The following is an 18,329-nucleotide window of genomic DNA, read 5'->3' on the forward strand; positions in this document are numbered from 1 at the left end:
TAGTATACAGAGCAGCTGTTGAATTTTAGATATTTACCTTTTATCCAGCCACTTTACAGAAATTTATTTTTATTTTTGGGGGGCTGTTTATTTTCTTTTTTGGTTTTGATAGACAGCCCTAGTCATCTGCAAATAATAGTTTTGTCTCTTTCTAGTAGCTATAACTATTAGTTTTGCTTCATGTCTCATTACACCAACAAGAATTTGGAGATCGATGTTAAATAATGATGATGATTTATGTTTAGGTCCTGGTTTCAGTGAGAATGCCTCAAGTGGTACTTTACGGTTGAGGATGTTGTTGCCTGTTGATTTGATAGGGTCTTTTAAAACCATGTTAAGAAACTGCATTTATTTCAAGTTTGTGTGGTTTTTAAAATGGTGAATGTATATTGAATTTTATCAAACGTCTTTTGTATTTATAGAGATGGTTATATTGTTCTTCCTTATTTGACCTATTGATGGACTGTATTACACTAATTCCCTAATGTTAAACCCTCTTTTATTCATTATTCAACAAATGATTGTCGAGTGCCTTCTATTTGCCAGGCGCTCTTCTAAGCGCTGCACAATCGGTAGAGAGCTGCGTAGGTAAGGTCTCCTCCAGCCAGCCTTGGTTCTTGCTTCTGTGCTGTTTGATGCTAGTGTCACGTAGATGCCTGTAATCCACTAATGCATTCCATAAACATGTGAATACCTTTCATGTGCCAGGCGCTGTGTTCTGGGGATATAGCAGAAAGCAATATAGGCATGGTACTTCATGACACTTAGTGAGGGAAACAGAATTTAAACTGATAAGGTATAGTCGTATAATTGCAGGGTTTTTTTTGGTTTGTTTTGGTGGGGGTTTTTTTGGCCACACCGCGTGGTTTGTGGGATTTCAGTTTCCTGACCAGGGATCAAACCCAGGCCCTTTGCAGTGGAAGCCCAGGATCCTAATCACTGGACTGCCAGGGAATTCCCCATAATTGCAGTTTTGATAAATGCTATCAAGGAGAAATACAGAGAGTTTATAAGAGTGCTAACTAAATTAGGCAGGGTACTCAGGGAAGGCCTCTTTGAAGAAGTGACATTTAAATTGAGACCAGAGGGGATAAGTAAGAGACAGGTGAAAATGGGGAAGAGTATTCCAGGTAAAAGGAACTGCATGTGAAAAGGCCCCAATTTGGGAAGTAGCTTGACACTTTCTTTGAAATGAAAGAAGGCCAGGATGCCTGAAATAAGGCTCAGGCACCAAGGTAGGACAGGATAGGACCAGATCCAGTAGGGTCTTGTAAGCCATGATAAGGAATCTGGATTTACAGATTTTTAAAAATTGAAAGAATATGAAGGATTTTATGCCTATGTTTGGGTGCCAGTTGGGAGCCTCCTTCAGTAGTTTAAGCTAGAGAGTATGGTGGCAGTAAGAATGGAGAGAAGTGGACAGATCTGATAAATGTTTTTGGAGGTTAAGTCAACAGAGGTTGGTGTGGGTGTAGGGGGTGAGCTGAAGTGTCAAGGATGAATCCGAGATTTCTGGCATGAATGTGGATGGTGGTACCATTTGCAGAAATAAGAACGTTGCAGGAGGAATGAGTTTTCCTGGGGTAGGGGTCACAAACTCAGTTTTAGCTATGTTTACTTTGAGATTTCTTTGAGACATCTGAGTGTAGGTGATAAATTGGCAGTTGGATGTATGCATCTGAAGCTCAGAAGTAAAGTCTGGGTCTCTAGCACATGGAGGGTATTTGAAACCATGAGAGATGATGTGACTGTATATAGAGCTGTGCTCTCAGATACCATAGCCACTAGTCGTGTGTGCCTATTTAAATTAGTTAGAACGAAATTAGAAAATCAGTTTCTCAGTTCCTCAGCACTAGTCACATTTCAAGTACTCCTTAGCCACATGGGGTCATTGGTTACCATATTGGACAGTGCCGTTAAAGAACGTGTCCATCATCACAGAAAGTCCTATTGGACAGTGCTGATACACAGTGAGAAAAAGGTTTAAGACTGAACTCACTCTACTTTTTAAAGTTCAGATAGAGGAGGAGATGCTTCAAAGGGCACTTAAAATTAGTGACCAAAGAGAGAGATAAACTAGATGAGCATGGTGTCATAGAAGCCTTTGGAAGAGACTATTTCAAGGAGGGGTCAAGTGTTGATCTCTGCTGCTAGGTCTGATAAGATGACTGAAGAGTATCCATTGGATTTAGCAATATGGAGATCATTGGTGACCTTAACAAAGCAATTTCAGAGGGGTTTAGCAATATGGAGATCATTGGTGACCTTAACAAAGCAATTTCAGAGGGGTTTAGCAATATGGAGATCATTGGTGACCTTAACAAAGCAATTTCAGAGGGCTTTAGCAATATGGAGATCATTGGTGACCTTAACAAAGCAATTTCAGAGGGGTTTAGCAATATGGAGATCATTGGTGACCTTAACAAAGCAATTTCAGAGGGCTTTAGCAATATGGAGATCATTGGTGACCTTAACAAAGCAATTTCAGAGGGGTTTAGCAATATGGAGATCATTGGTGACCTTAACAAAGCAATTTCAGAGGGGTTTAGCAATATGGAGATCATTGGTGACCTTAACAAAGCAATTTCAGAGGGCTTTAGCAATATGGAGATCATTGGTGACCTTAACAAAGCAATTTCAGAGGGGTTTAGCAATATGGAGATCATTGGTGACCTTAACAAAGCAATTTCAGAGGGGTTTAGCAATATGGAGATCATTGGTGACCTTAACAAAGCAATTTCAGAGGGGTTTAGCAATATGGAGATCATTGGTGACCTTAACAAAGCAATTTCAGAGGGGTTTAGCAATATGGAGATCATTGGTGACCTTAACAAAGCAATTTCAGAGGGGTTTAGCAATATGGAGATCATTGGTGACCTTAACAAAGCAATTTCAGAGGGGTTTAGCAATATGGAGATCATTGGTGACCTTAACAAAGCAATTTCAGAGGGGTTTAGCAATATGGAGATCATTGGTGACCTTAACAAAGCAATTTCAGAGGGGTTTAGCAATATGGAGATCATTGGTGACCTTAACAAAGCAATTTCAGAGGGTGGTAGGAGTCAAAGTCATATTGGAGTGGATTAAAGAGAGAAATGGCAGGTGAGCAGGTAGCAACTGTGTGTCTTTTAAAGCTTGACTGCAAAGGGGGAATGTAGAGGTGGACCGGAGTTGGAGGAAGATATGGGGTCCAGGAAGGTTTTTTGTTTTTTAAATGAGGAGGATTTAGAACATGATTTATTTTAATGCTGATGAGAAGGAGCCTGTGTGAGGAAGAGGTTAAAGCTACTTGGGGGAGGTGTCTAGAGAATGACTGTGAGATTCCTGAGAGAACCTGAGGGGTTGCAATTCAAAAAGAAGATGGCCTTTGATAGGAGGACTCCTCCTTTGTGCATCAGAAGAGAAAGGAGAAGATGAGTACAGATACAGGTAGGTTTCCATGTGATGGCTTCCGTTTCCTCTGAGGTATGAGGTAAAGCTCATAAAGTATGAAGAAGAGAGCTTGAGAAGAGGGGCATCCAAAGATTGAGGATAAATGAGAAGGTGTGAATAGTGGTTCCAAGTAGTAATGGGAGACAAGTGGACTATGGAAACTTAGATTGCTTCCTATCATATAGGGCCCCGTTGAGGTTAGCAGTCAATTTATAATGGTGTGTGTGTGTGTGTGTGTGTGTGTGTATGTATGTATGCGTGTGCGTGTATGTATGTGTGTGCGTGTGTGTGCGTGTGTGGGTGTGCATATGTGTCTGTGTGTGCATGTGCGTGCGTGCGTGTGTGTGTGTGGTTTTACTCCCTCAGACGTAAGTACAGAGAAGGCAGTTAGTTTGATTTCTGAGGGTTGGGAGTTAGCCAGATAGGTGTTAGCCAAAACAGAGTGAGAGTGGTAAGGCAGTTCTGGGTTTTTGCAACAGAGTGAAATGATGGCATCTGTTTGATAAAAAGGGAAGTGAAAGCAGGAGGAAGTGAATGGATACTGAGAAAGTGGAGGGATCAGTGCGCTGGAGGTTCCCATAAGAGCAGGTAAGCTGGAAGGAGTAACAGTTCAGAGTGGGATATTTGAATTAGAGATTTATGAGGTGATGGTGTTTCTGTGATGAAAGGTCCAGGGTAGAACTGAGGCAGCCCCAGTAGGGACTGAGGGAGTAGGTGGCTGAGGTGGAGGGACGAGGTCGTTGGGTGAGGAAGTTGAAGGTGTTGACTGAGCTTTCTGTACTAATTTTTCAGGGACGCAGAGTTAAAGCAGGGCTGTGAGTGGAGAGGAAGTCTTAATCAGGCCTGGATTTGGAAGTTTCTGGGAAGTTGGTACATGATTCCATGGAGGAGGGAAGGGAAGAAGCTGGCATAGCCCAGTGGGTGAGCCTCAAAGGAGAAGGGATTTTTCATGAGGGAGGAGGAGAGGGAATGGTCTGGAGATGGCATTAGGACAAATAAGGACATCAGTCTTAAATTACATAGGGTGTGAAAGGCTATAAATAGCCTCTAGTTCAGAGGGCCGCAGCGGGAGCTAGTCTCAGGGCCCAGCCAGTTTGCAGGTGACTCTGATTTTCAGTCTGGATGCACTAGACCACCTGGAGGAGTGTTTTAGAAACTCCCAGTGCCTGGGCTTCACCCCCAGAGATTCTGTTTTCTTGGCCTGGGATGGGGCCCCAAGTGTCAGTATTTCCTAAAAGCGCCTCTGGTAATTCTAATGCATGCTTAGTTGAGAACTACTGAGAGATGCAGGGAGTATTCAGAGGAGAAATTGAAGATAGAGGAGTGTTTGCTGATCACAAAGAGGCCAGAGGGGCTGGAAGGGAGGAGAGTAGAAGGTTGGGTGGTGGAGGTAATTTGTCCTGTTTCCCATGCAACATGGTGAGAGAGCATCTAGTGTTACTTTGTAAAGCAATTTCTGGAATCTTTTGTCCGTTAAATGGGTCCGTTTATTTTTTATATTTGCTAAAATAAATCTTTCAAGGATTGTGGGACAGAGAGAATGTGTGTTCTTGTTCTAAGTCTGTATCAGGTAGGAACTGCTCTTTTTAAATTTTTTTCTACTTTTAATATAAATTATCTGAGAAAGAGAGGACTACTTGTGCCCTGAAGGAGGTTTTCCCATCGTATCTTCAAGGCTGCTCTAATTGACAGTCCTTATTCATGCCCCGTCTTTTTTTCTCCACCTTACAGTGGCACCCCCGTTAATTTTCTTATTGCTGGTCCTCTTGGGTGCCTTCTTTTTCATTTTTTTCCTCTATGTTTATCTCTTTTCTTCTGATCACTAAATATCTGTGAATACAGAAACTTAAAGAAATGCAAAGAAAGAGAGAGTCAAAGGTTCAGAAGTGGATTTCTACCATAAGAAACTAGGATTTTCATTTTATTTTCTCACCTCTTTGTTATTTACAAGTGTGAAAGAGTCCAGTTTGGTAGTCATTAAATGCCTTCTGTCTGTGAAGTCTGATGTCATTGTTATCAATAAAGTGACCGATGAGCCCAGTTTGCCTGGGACTTTCCCAGTCTTAGCTTTCGAAGTCTTGAGTCCTGAGAAGCCCCTCCGTCCCAAACAACCCCGGGAGACCGTTGAGAGTGTTGTGTTGGATAACCGGTATGTGCAGCCTGCCTCTTGCCCTTAAGGAGCTTATAGTTTCCAGGGCCATGAGAAAGCAATAAATATAATAAATCAGTTAAAATAAGAATGTAAACAAGGACATGGGTTTCCTGGGTCACCATATCCAGACAGTTGATGGTAAATAGAGGGCATTAGAAAAGGGAGACAGTATGTTATATACATAAGAAACTAAAGTCCCAGATAACTTTGCTTCTAATTATACTGTTTTCCAACTGACTGTACTTGAACCAGACCACTCCTGGACATGGGTCATTATATTGTTTTTATGAGTTTATTCAAGACATACATTTTTCACTTGAGGTAAATGAGGTATAGATGCTCCTTTTCAGAATAATTCAAACCAATCCCATTATGCTTTTCTTTTTTAATTAGCTTATAAGTTCAATTGCCTGGGTACAGTCTGTACCTAGGAACAAACCATCATATTTCCTTTTTTCCCTTCGCTCTTCAGAGACTCTTACTATATGATTTGGATTTGAAGTGGTAGGAATTTCCAGCTAGGAGATGGGAGGAGGGTGGTTGAGGAATTGATCTTCTGCTAGATTTTGGAGGTTCCTACAGTGACATTTGAGCAATATATCAGAAAGTAGGAAACTGTGATTTCAGTACATATCATATCACTATATTGGGCTGCTCATTTACACAGTTTATCAGCCTTCATTAGATTTTCCTCTGTGCATCACCCCCAGCACCACCACCACACCCAATCCCTTGATCTTATAGGCATGCTTCACACGTTAGAGGTCTGGAATATTTGCAATCTGGACCTTCTCCTATTAAATTGGTAAGTTGAAAATATCCCAAGAAAACATTATTTTCCGTAGCTATATGTACATGGATTTCCATTCTTTTTAGGTGGCTGCAAAATTCGGATTCAGGGGGACTGGACCAGAGAGCGCCGCTTTGAAATCCCTGATGAGGAACGCTGTCTGAAGTTCCTCTCAGAGGTCCTTGCTGCTCAGGAAGGTAACTCAAGCCTCAGCAGTTTTCTTTCTACTACTTGCATGGGACATGCTGTACAGAGGCAAGTGGCCATTAGCAAAGTACCTCACCCCTAGAGCCTTGATAGGCGATTTTTTTTTTTCTTCAGGAATGGCCCCAGGGATAGGTTAGGGAATAAGTCTATTCAGCTTTAAGGACACTGAGTCAATTTCCAGAATCTTCAGTTTCATTCCTTGGACAGCTTACTGCAGACTGTAATCCTCCTCTGGTCCCAGATGATCCCAGAGCTGCCCTCATTTTCTTAGTCTCTTCCTTTGTATTCAAGAATGGCGCTGGCCCCTGCACTTGAGTGCTGAGTGAATGGCCTTTGGTTATGGTATATTCCATTCAATGGAATAGTCATTCCATTCTGACTATGACCCTTATCTCTCCAGCGCAGTCACAACTTCTTGTTCCAGAGCAAAAGGACTCATCCAGCTGGTACCAGAAATTAGACACTGAGGACAACTCTTCCGTTTTTTCAGGTACTGAAAAGATTCTTTTTTTCCCTGGTTGCTATGATTATTGCAGAGTCAATAGATTTTATCTGGGCAGATAAGATAATGTGGATTAATGTCAGTGTCAGATACCTTCTCCTATGGAGTGGTTTTATCAAGTCCGTACCCACTGACTCACGTTCACTCCTGATCCTTTCTGTGGCACATTAGCTCTTTCAGTGCCAGCTTAGCAGAGGGGTAAGAAGTGCAGGCTCTGGAGCCAGACTACCTGGGTTTGAATCCCCGTTCTCTGACTTACTAGTTACATGACCTTGGTCCAATTACTTTGACAACTCTGAGCTTCTGTTTCTTTTTCTGTAACATAGGAAGATTTTTAATAGCACCTACCTCATGAGGTCTTTGTGACAATTAAGTGAGATAATGATATAGCTCCTTACTATCAACCAGGCATTGTGCTAAAAGTCTTCTATAAAGACTAGCTCTTATTATTCACGTTCCAAGTTAACGTAACTTACTGTCATTCTAGTTAATATGTCAGTGCTTCAGGGACAGATGTGCTTCTTCCCCCAATCTACGTTATCACTACTCTTATACCTTTCTGTTTGGTAACGCCACTGAGCAAATAGTGATCAAACCAAAACCGCTGATCAAAGCAAAGTCCTATCAATCCTGGATAAGTTGGATGTTATCTCTCCCCCCTTCCACTCTGGGTTCTGTGTCCTTCAGGGCTTCTTGGATTTGAGGATAATTTTTCATCTTTGAATTTGGACAAGAAAATAAATTTGCAGAATCAGCCTACAGGGGTTCATCGGGAACCGCCACCCCCACCGTCTTCAGTGAATAGAATGTAAGTCCTATGTTGAAACAGATTTCCCACGTGTGAGACACACATGGGAATTGTTTAAGGCAATTTCAGTTTTGAATTCCTCATTTATTTGCTAGGCTTCCACGTGAAAAGGAAGCTTCTAACAAGGAACAGCCCAAAGTGACCAATACCATGCGGAAGCTCTTTGTACCAAACACCCAGTCTGGGCAGCGGGAGGGTCTCATCAAACACATCCTGGCAAAGCGAGAGAAAGAATATGTCAACATTCAGACTTTCAGGTTAGTCTCTCTTCTACTTACTGAGGCTAAACGTTAGTACATATAGGAAAAAATGGTCTTTGGGTATTTAAGGTATTAGTTTAATTAGCTTAATTCGGAATAAAAGCATAAAGAAAAGAATGGTGAGCTGATTCAAGCCCCTGTCTTTATGCTGGTCAATAACATACATATCCAAAATAATGCAAGTGCTACAGTTTCCCTTGGATTTTCTAATTACTAGTGATACCACCTCTACTAACCTTTCTATCCACTCTTAGAGAACCAAGTCAAGCTCACAAGTACTAGAGAATTGTCTCCTAGTACATTCCATAAGCAAGTGTGTTTATCTATCTGACCTGCTGAATTTCTTCTTGCCAATATTGGAAAATTAAGTCCGCCATTACCACTAGACTTTAATTTACCTACTTTGGGAAGTTAACTGAAGGAAGTTTCACCCAAGCATCTTGATTGGGAGGTCTATCTTCGATTCTTTCCTCTATTATATTTTTCATTTCATCTTGGTGATATCCTCTTTTCTGGACTCACTACGTGTGGTGTGTGTCGTGTATCCCGATGTTCAAAGCAGCAATGCTTTTCTTTGTTATTTTCGAACAGCATGTACCCTTTTAGTCCAAGATTCCAGTCCCATCTGCTATCCCATTATGCCTCATTTATTCTAATTCAGTCATGACTATATCCCTATGCTGAAACCTCCAGATCTTCAGATTTCCCGTGATGCTTATATTTGTATGTAAACAGTTAAGACAGTCATGAGTTTTCCCTTCTGCTTTCCCCCTTAATACTATATCTGTCTCAACAGAATTTCCTACACAGATGTCCTTGTAATCCTTCGGGAAGTGAGTTTTTGGATTTAACTACAACTCCTTACGGAATAGTTATCCATGTTAGACATCCTTATAGCATGAAGATACCTCTTTCCCATCCACAAGCTCTCCCTTCAGATATGAGTTTGGATGGAATGTAATAGAATGGAAATGTGGTAGAGCAATTAAATTTGTGTCTTTTAAATAGAGACTTGGTTCCTTTCTGTAGGTTTACCTGATGTAAAATTTGGAGAGAATAAGCCCACTGCCTTTGTCTCCTACAGGCAAGAGGGTTTGGTGTGTGTGTGTGGCAAAACAGTTTGAGAAATTATGTTGCTTATTGTGACCATCCACACTTGACCTTTGTTTTTCAATTATTTTTTGGTATCATGTATTAGATTCTTTGTTGGAACATGGAACGTGAATGGCCAGTCTCCAGATAGTGGGCTAGAACCTTGGCTGAACTGTGATCCAAATCCTCCTGATATCTACTGCATCGGGTAAAATGCGCGTCTGGAATTTCATTTTGGCTGTATGTTTGGTGTTAGTTTATGTGACATTTTGCTTTTTTCCCCCCACCATTTGTAAAAACCTACTGTAGACTATATGTGAGAGTTAACTTGTGGGTCAAATTTGTGAGATCATAAAGGAAAAGATACCTAAATTGGTGTAAGGAAGCATCTAATCCTCTCAAAACCCATAGAAAACTATATACTTCATAGAAACTGAGATTTGAGGTTAATTCTAACAGTGACTATTTCTAGGATATATAAGCAAAGCTCTACTGTTATCCCTTATGGAGGTTTTTTTGTTTGTGTTTTGCATAGCCTGTGCATATACCTGTGGCGGGGAGTCTTTTGAAAAGAAAACTACTTGTCCTTACTGATCACCTGAGTCAGTAGAGCAGTTCTCTAAAATTTATCTTTTCCACATTGTTTCATTTAATGTCTCAGAAAATGGGACAGGAGGTAGTCAGAGATAATTATGGGATGTGTGTAGATCCGACATCCTCTTGTTTTCTCAGATTCCAAGAGCTGGACTTGAGCACAGAAGCCTTTTTCTACTTTGAATCTGTGAAGGAACAAGAGTGGTCCTTGGCTGTGGAGAGGGGTTTGCATTCCAAAGCCAAGTATAAGAAAGTAAGCCGCATTGAATTATCTTTTTTAGTATACAGCTAAATAGAACTCACTAGAAGTTACTCTGTTATCTATAGCTTGTTCCAAAAGAGTGGTTTAATTGAATTCTTCCCCATGTGTAATACTGGAATAGGGCAGACTAATCCTTTTTATTCCTATTTCCTAGGAAAAAAATTCCCTAAGTTTCCCGATCTTATAGTTTCATTGCTTAGGTAGTTTTTAGGAGAAAAGAAGAATTTTATTGTCCTCATAGCAGTAATTACCTCAAATAATGACACATAAGATAAGTGATTTTTGCAATGAGAGTTTAAGATTGAAATTGTTCGCTGACATGGTCAGAACTGGATGCTTTACAGAAAAGCAGTTTGAAGCATGTGGGTGCATAGGGCAAGCTTTGGAATTGGAGCAAGAACAGGAGTGTTGTGGAATTTCAATGAGCTCGAAACTTGGTTGCAAGTCAAGAATAGAGTTGACTTTAGCAAGGTGGCCCAATTTGTTGGTCTCTAGAAGGCACGTGGTAGAGGCTACCAGAAGAGTTATTTTAATTATGGGGCTACCATACCAAGCCCTTTAAAAGGAGTCATTTGTCTAAGTAATTTTCATCTGCATCTTCTAACAGCTGATATAGGTGATAAGACTCCTGAAGATGTTATTCCTCTCATATAGACTAATACACATTTCAGACATATTTCTAGTTCACAGACTTAAAAGTAAAAAGGATTGTTATACATTTTAATTTCTTAGGAAATTGTAAATCAGAAACTAGGAAGAAGAGGCAAAAGGAACAAGCTGGGCTAGAGGCTTTGTCATTATTATTCGAATTTTTAATGCTGCCTACTCACGGTAGGCTAAAAAGTGATTAAAATAATGAATCTAGAGCTGAGTGTACTCGTTGTCTCCAAAGACTTTTAACTCCTACTGGTCAGAGCCAGATTAAAGCTTTCCCAGAGAAATTTTGTTTTCTCTTTATGAGGCCCACTGGGAAATCAGAGGATTTGGATTCAGATCAGGGCATGGTTATATCTTCTTGGTGGAAAATTAGTTGTGGGAATTCGATATGTGGCAAAGAGTGGTATTAACATGAAGCTCTTCTAACTCCCTGCGACTCATAGGTTCAGCTGGTCCGCCTGGTTGGGATGATGCTCCTGATATTTGCCAGAAAGGACCAGTGGCGATATATCCGTGATGTTGCTACAGAAACAGTTGGGACTGGAATCATGGGGAAGATGGTGAGTTACTTTGGAAATGAGCTCAATTATGATTTATGTCCATGTGAAGTTCAGGTGCTAGTTGCATCTTTGTACTAACTGTGGATAATTACTCTTGCTAACAGGGAAACAAAGGTGGGGTAGCTGTGAGATTTGTATTTCACAACACTACCTTTTGCGTTGTCAATTCCCACTTGGCTGCCCACGTGGAGGACTTTGAGAGAAGGAATCAGGATTATAAGGACATCTGCGCACGAATGAGTTTTGTGGTCCCAAATCAGACCCTCCCACAGCTGAACATCATGAAACATGAGTGAGTGGTTAAGTCTTCCTTAGCCTTTGAATAGTGGAGGTGAGAAGAGACTGAACGTGGTGAGAAGCTATAGAAATGTGAAGAGTGAAGAGATTATTGTTTAGGGATTGGGGTCAGGAAGAAGGGGGCGGGTGTGAGGAATAGCAGATGCATTGAGTCAGAGGAATTAGATTTGCTCTCAGAGGAAAGGTTAGTTCTGTTAGTGGGCATCTAGAGTAATGGTAGAGGGGGGTCTGTCAATTGACATCAGTTTTTATTATTTTTTATTATAAAATAGAAATGTTCATTGTCAATGTAATAAAAGGTAAAAGTTAAAAATCCCTCATTTCTTACCTCTGCTCTCCCCAGCCAGTCCCTCCTTCCGAAGAAAAACACTGTGGACAATTCAGTGTGTATCCTTCCAGATCTGTGCTGTCCATTATGACAGCCAGTAGCCATAGGTGGCTGTTGGGCACTTGAAAGTAGCTAGTCCAAATTGAGATGTGCTGTGAGCATATACACTGAATTTAGTAGGGAAAAAATGTAAAATATCTCAACTTTTTAAGTATTGATTACATGTTGAAATAACAAAAGTTTGCATATATTGAGTTAAATGGGATTTGGGTTTTTTTTAAAGAAGGCATTGGGGTTTTTTTGTTTTGTTTTTTTTTATTTATTTTTGGCTGATTTGGGTCTTCGTTGCTGTGCACGGGCTTTCTCTAGTTGCGACGAGCGGGGGCTACTCTTCGTTGCGGCACATGGGCTTCTCATTGTGGTGGCTTCTCTTGTGGGGCACGGGCTCTAGGCGTGCGAGCCTCAGTAGTTGTGGCACACGGGCTCAGTAGTTGTGGCTCACAGGCTCTAGAGCGCAGGCTCAGTAGTTGTGACACACGGGCTTAGTTGCTCTGCAGCATGTGGGATCTTCCTGGACCAGGGCTTGAACCCGTGTCCCCTTCATTGGCAGGTGGATTCTAAACCACTGTGCCACCAGGGAAGCCCTGGAATTTGTTGTTAAAGTTATTTTCATTTGTTTCTTTTACTTTTTATATTCAGCTACTAGACAATTGAAAATTACATTTCTTATGTGCGTCCTATGTCTTGTTTTTTTTTTTAATTATTTAATTTAGTTTTATTTTTAGCTGTGTTGGGTCTTCGTTGCTGCGTACAGGCTTTCTCTAGTTGCGGCGAGCAGAAGCTACTCTTCATTGTGGTGCACAGGCTTCTCATTGCGGTGGCTTCTCTTGTTGCAGAACATGGGCTTTAGGCACACAGGCTTCAGTAGTTGTGGCACGTGGGCTCAGTAGTTGTGACTTGCAGGCTCTAGAGCGCAGGCTCAGTAGTTGTGGCGCACAGGCTTAGTTGCTCCGCGGCATGTGGGATCTTCCCGGACCAGGGATCGAACCCGAGTCCCCTCCATTGGCAGGCAGATTCTTAACCACTGCCCCACCAGGGAAGTCCCTGTCTGTTCTGAATAGTGCTGTTGTAGACTTTTCTCTATGCACACACAAACACACACATACTCATTATATAGGACTGTATTATCCTATTTATTGTGAATCTCTTTCCAAGCCAGTAAATATAGATCTACATTATTCTTTTTACTGGCTGTGAATCATTAAGAAAAGGGGCTGTGGAGATTTAAAGACACCAATGGATAATGTGAAAGGTTAGTGAAGAATGGGACTTAATAAGGATAGAAACAAAAATCAGTTGAGGAATGGATTGTTAGTAGAAAATGGTTAGTTGTAGGGAAATGAATAGTAGTAATTGAAATTCTGAGAGGGTGATGAGATTTGGAATAGTGGTTTGAGATGTGAATTAGTAGGAAAACAAAAGACAATTTGGGGGTATTAGGATCAGTAGAGAGTGGGGTAATTGAGGAAAGAGTAGGGAAAGGTAGTGATGTTGGCCTCTTTCCATATTGTCTCAACAATTAGGATCATATAGAATTCTGTTTCACAGTGGTAAAACAAGGCCTTGACATCAGTAATCATAAAATTGCCCCGAAATTCCATAAATTTATTTACCCGGGACCTTAAAGATTGGCAAAGAGATCCATTTGGAACTTGAGATAGCTCACAAGAGAACCCATTTTGGTGTGGGAATTTCAGGGTCTCCCCGGGCGGCTCTCAGCACACCTGGGGGTCTGTTGCTGTGATTGGGAGCCTGAGGCTCCTGTGGCCTGCCATTCTCCTTCCTGCCTGGGACTTGGACTGCGGTTCTGGGGCAGGGGTAGACAGACTGGCTGCAGCAGAAAGCCCTGGACCTACATTTGCTAGTGGGCCCTGCCCAAGAGAGCTGTCATTCAGACCATGCAGACCCTAGTGGAGAGCCTGCAGAACATCAGGGCTCAGAGAGGCAGAAAACGTTCAGATTCTCTTCCCCTAGAGACCTGGCAAGTAGCCAGGTGAAATTTTGAAGCTAGTCCAGCAAATAAACTACATGCTTCTCTCAAGGAGTTAACTCCTTGGTTTCTGAGTCCCACACATACACCGTATTTCCCTGTCTTTGTTCCTCATGCGTGCAGGCCCGTCCTCCTGCCTATTTTGTAATCCCTCACCCCTCTCAGGTGTTGATAGTACTCGCCCCCAAAGGATAGTTATATCTTAAACCCCTAGTCAGATAGTGATAAATGAATGCTTATCAATAATCTCCCCATTTTCCTTCTCTCCATTCTCCTCTGATTGATTTTTATGCTCATTGCTGCTATTTCTGTTCATGTATTTCTTTATCCTCAGTGTTGTCATCTGGTTGGGAGATTTGAACTACAGACTTTGCATGCCTGATGCCAATGAAGTGAAGAGTCTTATTAATAAGAATGACCTTCAGAGACTCTTGAAATTGGACCAGGTAATAAAATTTTATTTTAAAAGGTACTTTCCTAGACAGCAGATAAAATTGTTAGGTTTATGAGTTAGACCCATGGGAGTTGTGTCTTACTCTAGAAGTAGATGGAAAGGTCTCACTGTCTGGGGAAAACATTGTGACTAGTGATGCAGTGGGTACACACAAGGTTTGTAGTGCTTTTATTAAGTGCTTGGATGGGAGGAGAAGAGATAACGTTAGTGATAAAAAGTCAATATAACATTTATTCATTAAGTCTTTATCAAGAAGGGATTTCAGAGATTTGTATAAATGAGTTGGAGAATGGGTGGGGTTAATTGGAGAACACTTCCTGGAGGAAGTGGGCCTTCAGCTATGTTGATGTGGTTTGGCAGATGAAACAGGGAAAGCTGCTCTATGATTACTTGGCAGGCTCAGCAACAGCTTGGAGGTAAGAGGGAGGCCCTGTGAGGGGATTGGGAGGCACAGAAGAGAAGTTTGGGAAAAATAGCAGACTGTGGTCTAATGGGAACTGATTGAGAAGTTGGGGCTTGCTAAGTTTATAGATGTTAAAACCTGTGTGAGAAGCACTGATATGGTAACATTTATATAAAACGATATTGAGGAACCTAGTTTTCTGTAAATTTGCCTTGGAGCCTGGCACAGGACTTGAATTTTTACTTTAGCATATGGATTCTGGCTGCTAAAAGTGAATGCTTCTTATTGAGGAAAGAAAATGTTTCAACTTGATTTGAATGTCTTTAAATCCTAACGTGAGACTTTTGACCTTCAGTCATAGTCAAAATTCCGGTGTTTTGCAGCAGAATGGTTTTTACAGTGAGCCTTTCTTGGCTGTGTCTACCTTCACATTGAGGTTGGCTGGCTAACTTTGCATTTCTTCCTCTGTCCTGCCTCCAAAGGGGGTACAATTGGAATAAGTTCTGAATCTTATGTAATTCTGGTAAAATATTTGAGTGAGGGTAACTTTCAAAACAATCTATTGGCTTGGCCGAAAAGTTCGTTCGGGTTTTCCACAAGCTGTTACAGAAAAACCTGAATGAACTTTCTGGCCAACCCAATATAACTATTCACTGAATTTGGCTTTTGGAATTATCCAATCAAAATTTGTGTGCTTTTTTAAAAAATTAAAACTGTGCCCAAACTATTATATATATAGGATGGATAAACAACAAGGTCCTACTGTATAGCACAGAGAACTCTATTCAGTATCCTGTGATAAGCCATAATGGAAAAGAATATATAGATATGTATAATTGAGTCACTTTGCTGTACAGCAGAAATTAACACAACATTGTAAATCAACTATACTTTAATAAATTTAAAAAAATCTGTGCTAACATCAGGGAACTTATGATTATTCAGGTTTCATTTTTCCATTTTACCCTGACCACCATTAGCAATAAAAAATTAGTGACATGCTCATATGAGCATCCTGTCTGTGAGTGAGCTTAGGTGCTGTTGGAATGTCAAAATTTAATTCATAAGGCACAGAAATTTTATGTATGTGCCCCGACAGTTGCAAAAGATACGGAACTTAGATACTTAGAAATGGCTGATCAACCCAATTATCACTTCTGTTAAGATGGTGTTACCCTGCTTATATGATACGTTTTTCTATCTCTAGCTAAATATTCAGCGCACACAGAAAAAAGCTTTTGCTGACTTCATGGAAGGGGAAATCAAGTTTATCCCCACGTATAAGTATGATTCTAAAACAGACCGATGGGATTCCAGGTAAAAAAACAAGAACCTCCTCATGGAATAGGTTAAGCCCTGATCTTATTTCTGTCTCTCTGAATTGATGAGGGGCTGGGAAATTTTTAGTTCTTGCCAGAAACAGTTAGAAAAACCTAATGGCTCAGTGCTATTACAGAAGAGGTTTCAATTTGTGTGTGCTCACAGGTGAGCTCGCCTTAGGAGAGTGTGAACTGCTCTGTCAGGCTGTTGAAGTTTTACGAGCTGCCTGTGATGCCTTATTTCTCTCACCTCAGCAGACTTGCTTCTTAGATTTTTGCCCTTCTGATCTTACCCCTATTTCCTTACCTGTTGCCCTGTTCTGGCTCTTTTCCCAAACTCTTTTTCAACTCTTTAACTCAGGATACCAGAGGTGAAAACAAAGAGCCATGAAAGGTTCTTCCAGCACAGTGGTTCTCGATCCTGAGTTCACATTAGACTCTTTTGCCGGACTTTTAAAAATACCAGTGCCTGGGCCTGACCTCCACGACTGCTGGAGAAAGCTGAGAATCACTGTCTAGGGGGCCTGTTGATTTCTCAATCACCCCTAGTAAAGTGCCCCTGTCAGTATGTGCCTGGTGACTGTTTGTCTTCTACCTACTATTTCTTCGTTTCCTATGGTTTCCTACCTGGCTGAGCCCAGAAGTTTGAAAGAAGAAAAGAATGCCTGGGCATAGTCAGCTTCTTTAGACTCAGAGAGCGCCAGGGTGGGGTGGGGAGGAGCCTGTCCCATCCTCCGAGGGAGCTGCTCAGCAAGTGAAAAGTGACTCTGACAGATCTTGTGCACATTGCCTTGTTTATTCCACTCACCTGACTTGAGAGTCAACTGAAGAGCTACTGATAAGAACTTTATTTGTGTCACCGTCTGGATCGGGTGTACAGGTGTTGCTTATTTTAATAGAATGATGAATAGGCTTTTTCCCTCCCCTTGGTATTCTTATGGGCTGTTATTTGTTCAGACTTGCATGCTTAGGTGTTAGTTCATCTTTATTAGAAGAAGCTCGACTTATCCATAAAAGTACAGGTTTAAAGAAATCTCTACTGTTACCCATCTCCAGTGATTAAGCCCAGTCTAGGAATATAGGATTGGATTTTTAGATTTTATTAGTTGTCTATCTGTTGTGAAGCATCATTGCTGTTGATAGAGCAAATGAAGAGGAAGTGTTCTGAATATAATCCTGTCCTTCTGAGGGTATTTTAAGAAGGTGCTATTCTGTTTTCCCCTGGGGCAACATTATTGAAGATATAATCCTAATCTTAGGAGCACCGTTTATTCATTCATTAGATAACTATTCATTGAGCACCTACTTTACATCAGATACTGTGCTGGGGGCTGAGAATGCAGTGACAAACAAGCAGACACAGTCCCTTCACAAAGCTTGCAATATAGTAGGGAAGATAATAGCTGGAGTCGTTAGGGAAGGAGAAGCAGATAACAAGAGGGCCTAACTCAGGTCTGAACCAGTGTGGTAGGTATTCCGTTCTTGTGTGGTATGTTATTCTAATTCCTTATTTTTTTTGCAGTGGGAAATGTCGGGTTCCAGCCTGGTGTGACCGAATTCTCTGGAGAGGAATTAACGTTAATCAGCTTCATTACCGGAGTCACATGGAACTGAAAACCAGTGACCACAAGCCTGTTAGCGCCCTCTTCCACATTGGGGTAAACACTTGTTTGTTCATGCAGTTGTTTGTGTGTTAAGTATCTATTCTTAGAGCGTTATTTAGACTCAGAACGGATCAGTAATTCAGTGAGCCATAAATGTTTTCATAACCAAATAATCATTTGCAGCATTGAGAAGTTAGTGCCCTTGACCCTCCTAAATGCTGTCCACATGGCCTTTTAGTGACACAGATGTTTCTCATGCTGCATAATGGCTGGGTAGCACCCTTCACCTCCTAAAGTCATTATACATAAAGAAGAGTTCAAAGCTAGGTTTTAAAGGATGAGTAGGTCCTCATCAGATAAAATAGTAAGGAGTGGAAGCACCAGGAGAGAGGTTCCAGGTAGAGGGCTGGGGACAGCAGGAACAAAGGCACAGACCGGTCAGAATACAACATAATCTGTATATAATGTTAAGAGGCATATTGTTAGTTTTACTAACTAAGATAGTGAAGTCTTCCCATCCAGGAGCACAGGTTTGAAATTTCTCTTTAACTCTGTTGC

The 18,329-nt window shown here is 41.2% G+C and overlaps 1 protein-coding gene across 2 annotated transcripts in view; it reads left to right on the forward strand.

The window, feature by feature from the left end:
• The window catches only part of OCRL (OCRL inositol polyphosphate-5-phosphatase), a 57,205-nt gene that overhangs the window by 16,556 nt on the left and 22,320 nt on the right, over nt 1-18,329 (forward strand). For both annotated transcript variants that reach the window (XM_032620314.1, XM_032620315.1), the window contains exons 5-15: nt 6,461-6,571; nt 6,982-7,071; nt 7,771-7,891; nt 7,987-8,148; nt 9,350-9,451; nt 9,976-10,090; nt 11,200-11,316; nt 11,421-11,608; nt 14,326-14,437; nt 16,056-16,165; nt 17,690-17,825. In XM_032620314.1, the coding sequence (XP_032476205.1) occupies nt 6,461-6,571; nt 6,982-7,071; nt 7,771-7,891; nt 7,987-8,148; nt 9,350-9,451; nt 9,976-10,090; nt 11,200-11,316; nt 11,421-11,608; nt 14,326-14,437; nt 16,056-16,165; nt 17,690-17,825 (1,364 nt within the window). The remainder of the gene's footprint in view (nt 1-6,460; nt 6,572-6,981; nt 7,072-7,770; nt 7,892-7,986; nt 8,149-9,349; nt 9,452-9,975; nt 10,091-11,199; nt 11,317-11,420; nt 11,609-14,325; nt 14,438-16,055; nt 16,166-17,689; nt 17,826-18,329) is intronic.

The sequence above is a fragment of the Phocoena sinus genome, chromosome X, assembly GCF_008692025.1.
Source record: "Phocoena sinus isolate mPhoSin1 chromosome X, mPhoSin1.pri, whole genome shotgun sequence".
Lineage (NCBI taxonomy): Eukaryota > Metazoa > Chordata > Mammalia > Artiodactyla > Phocoenidae > Phocoena > Phocoena sinus.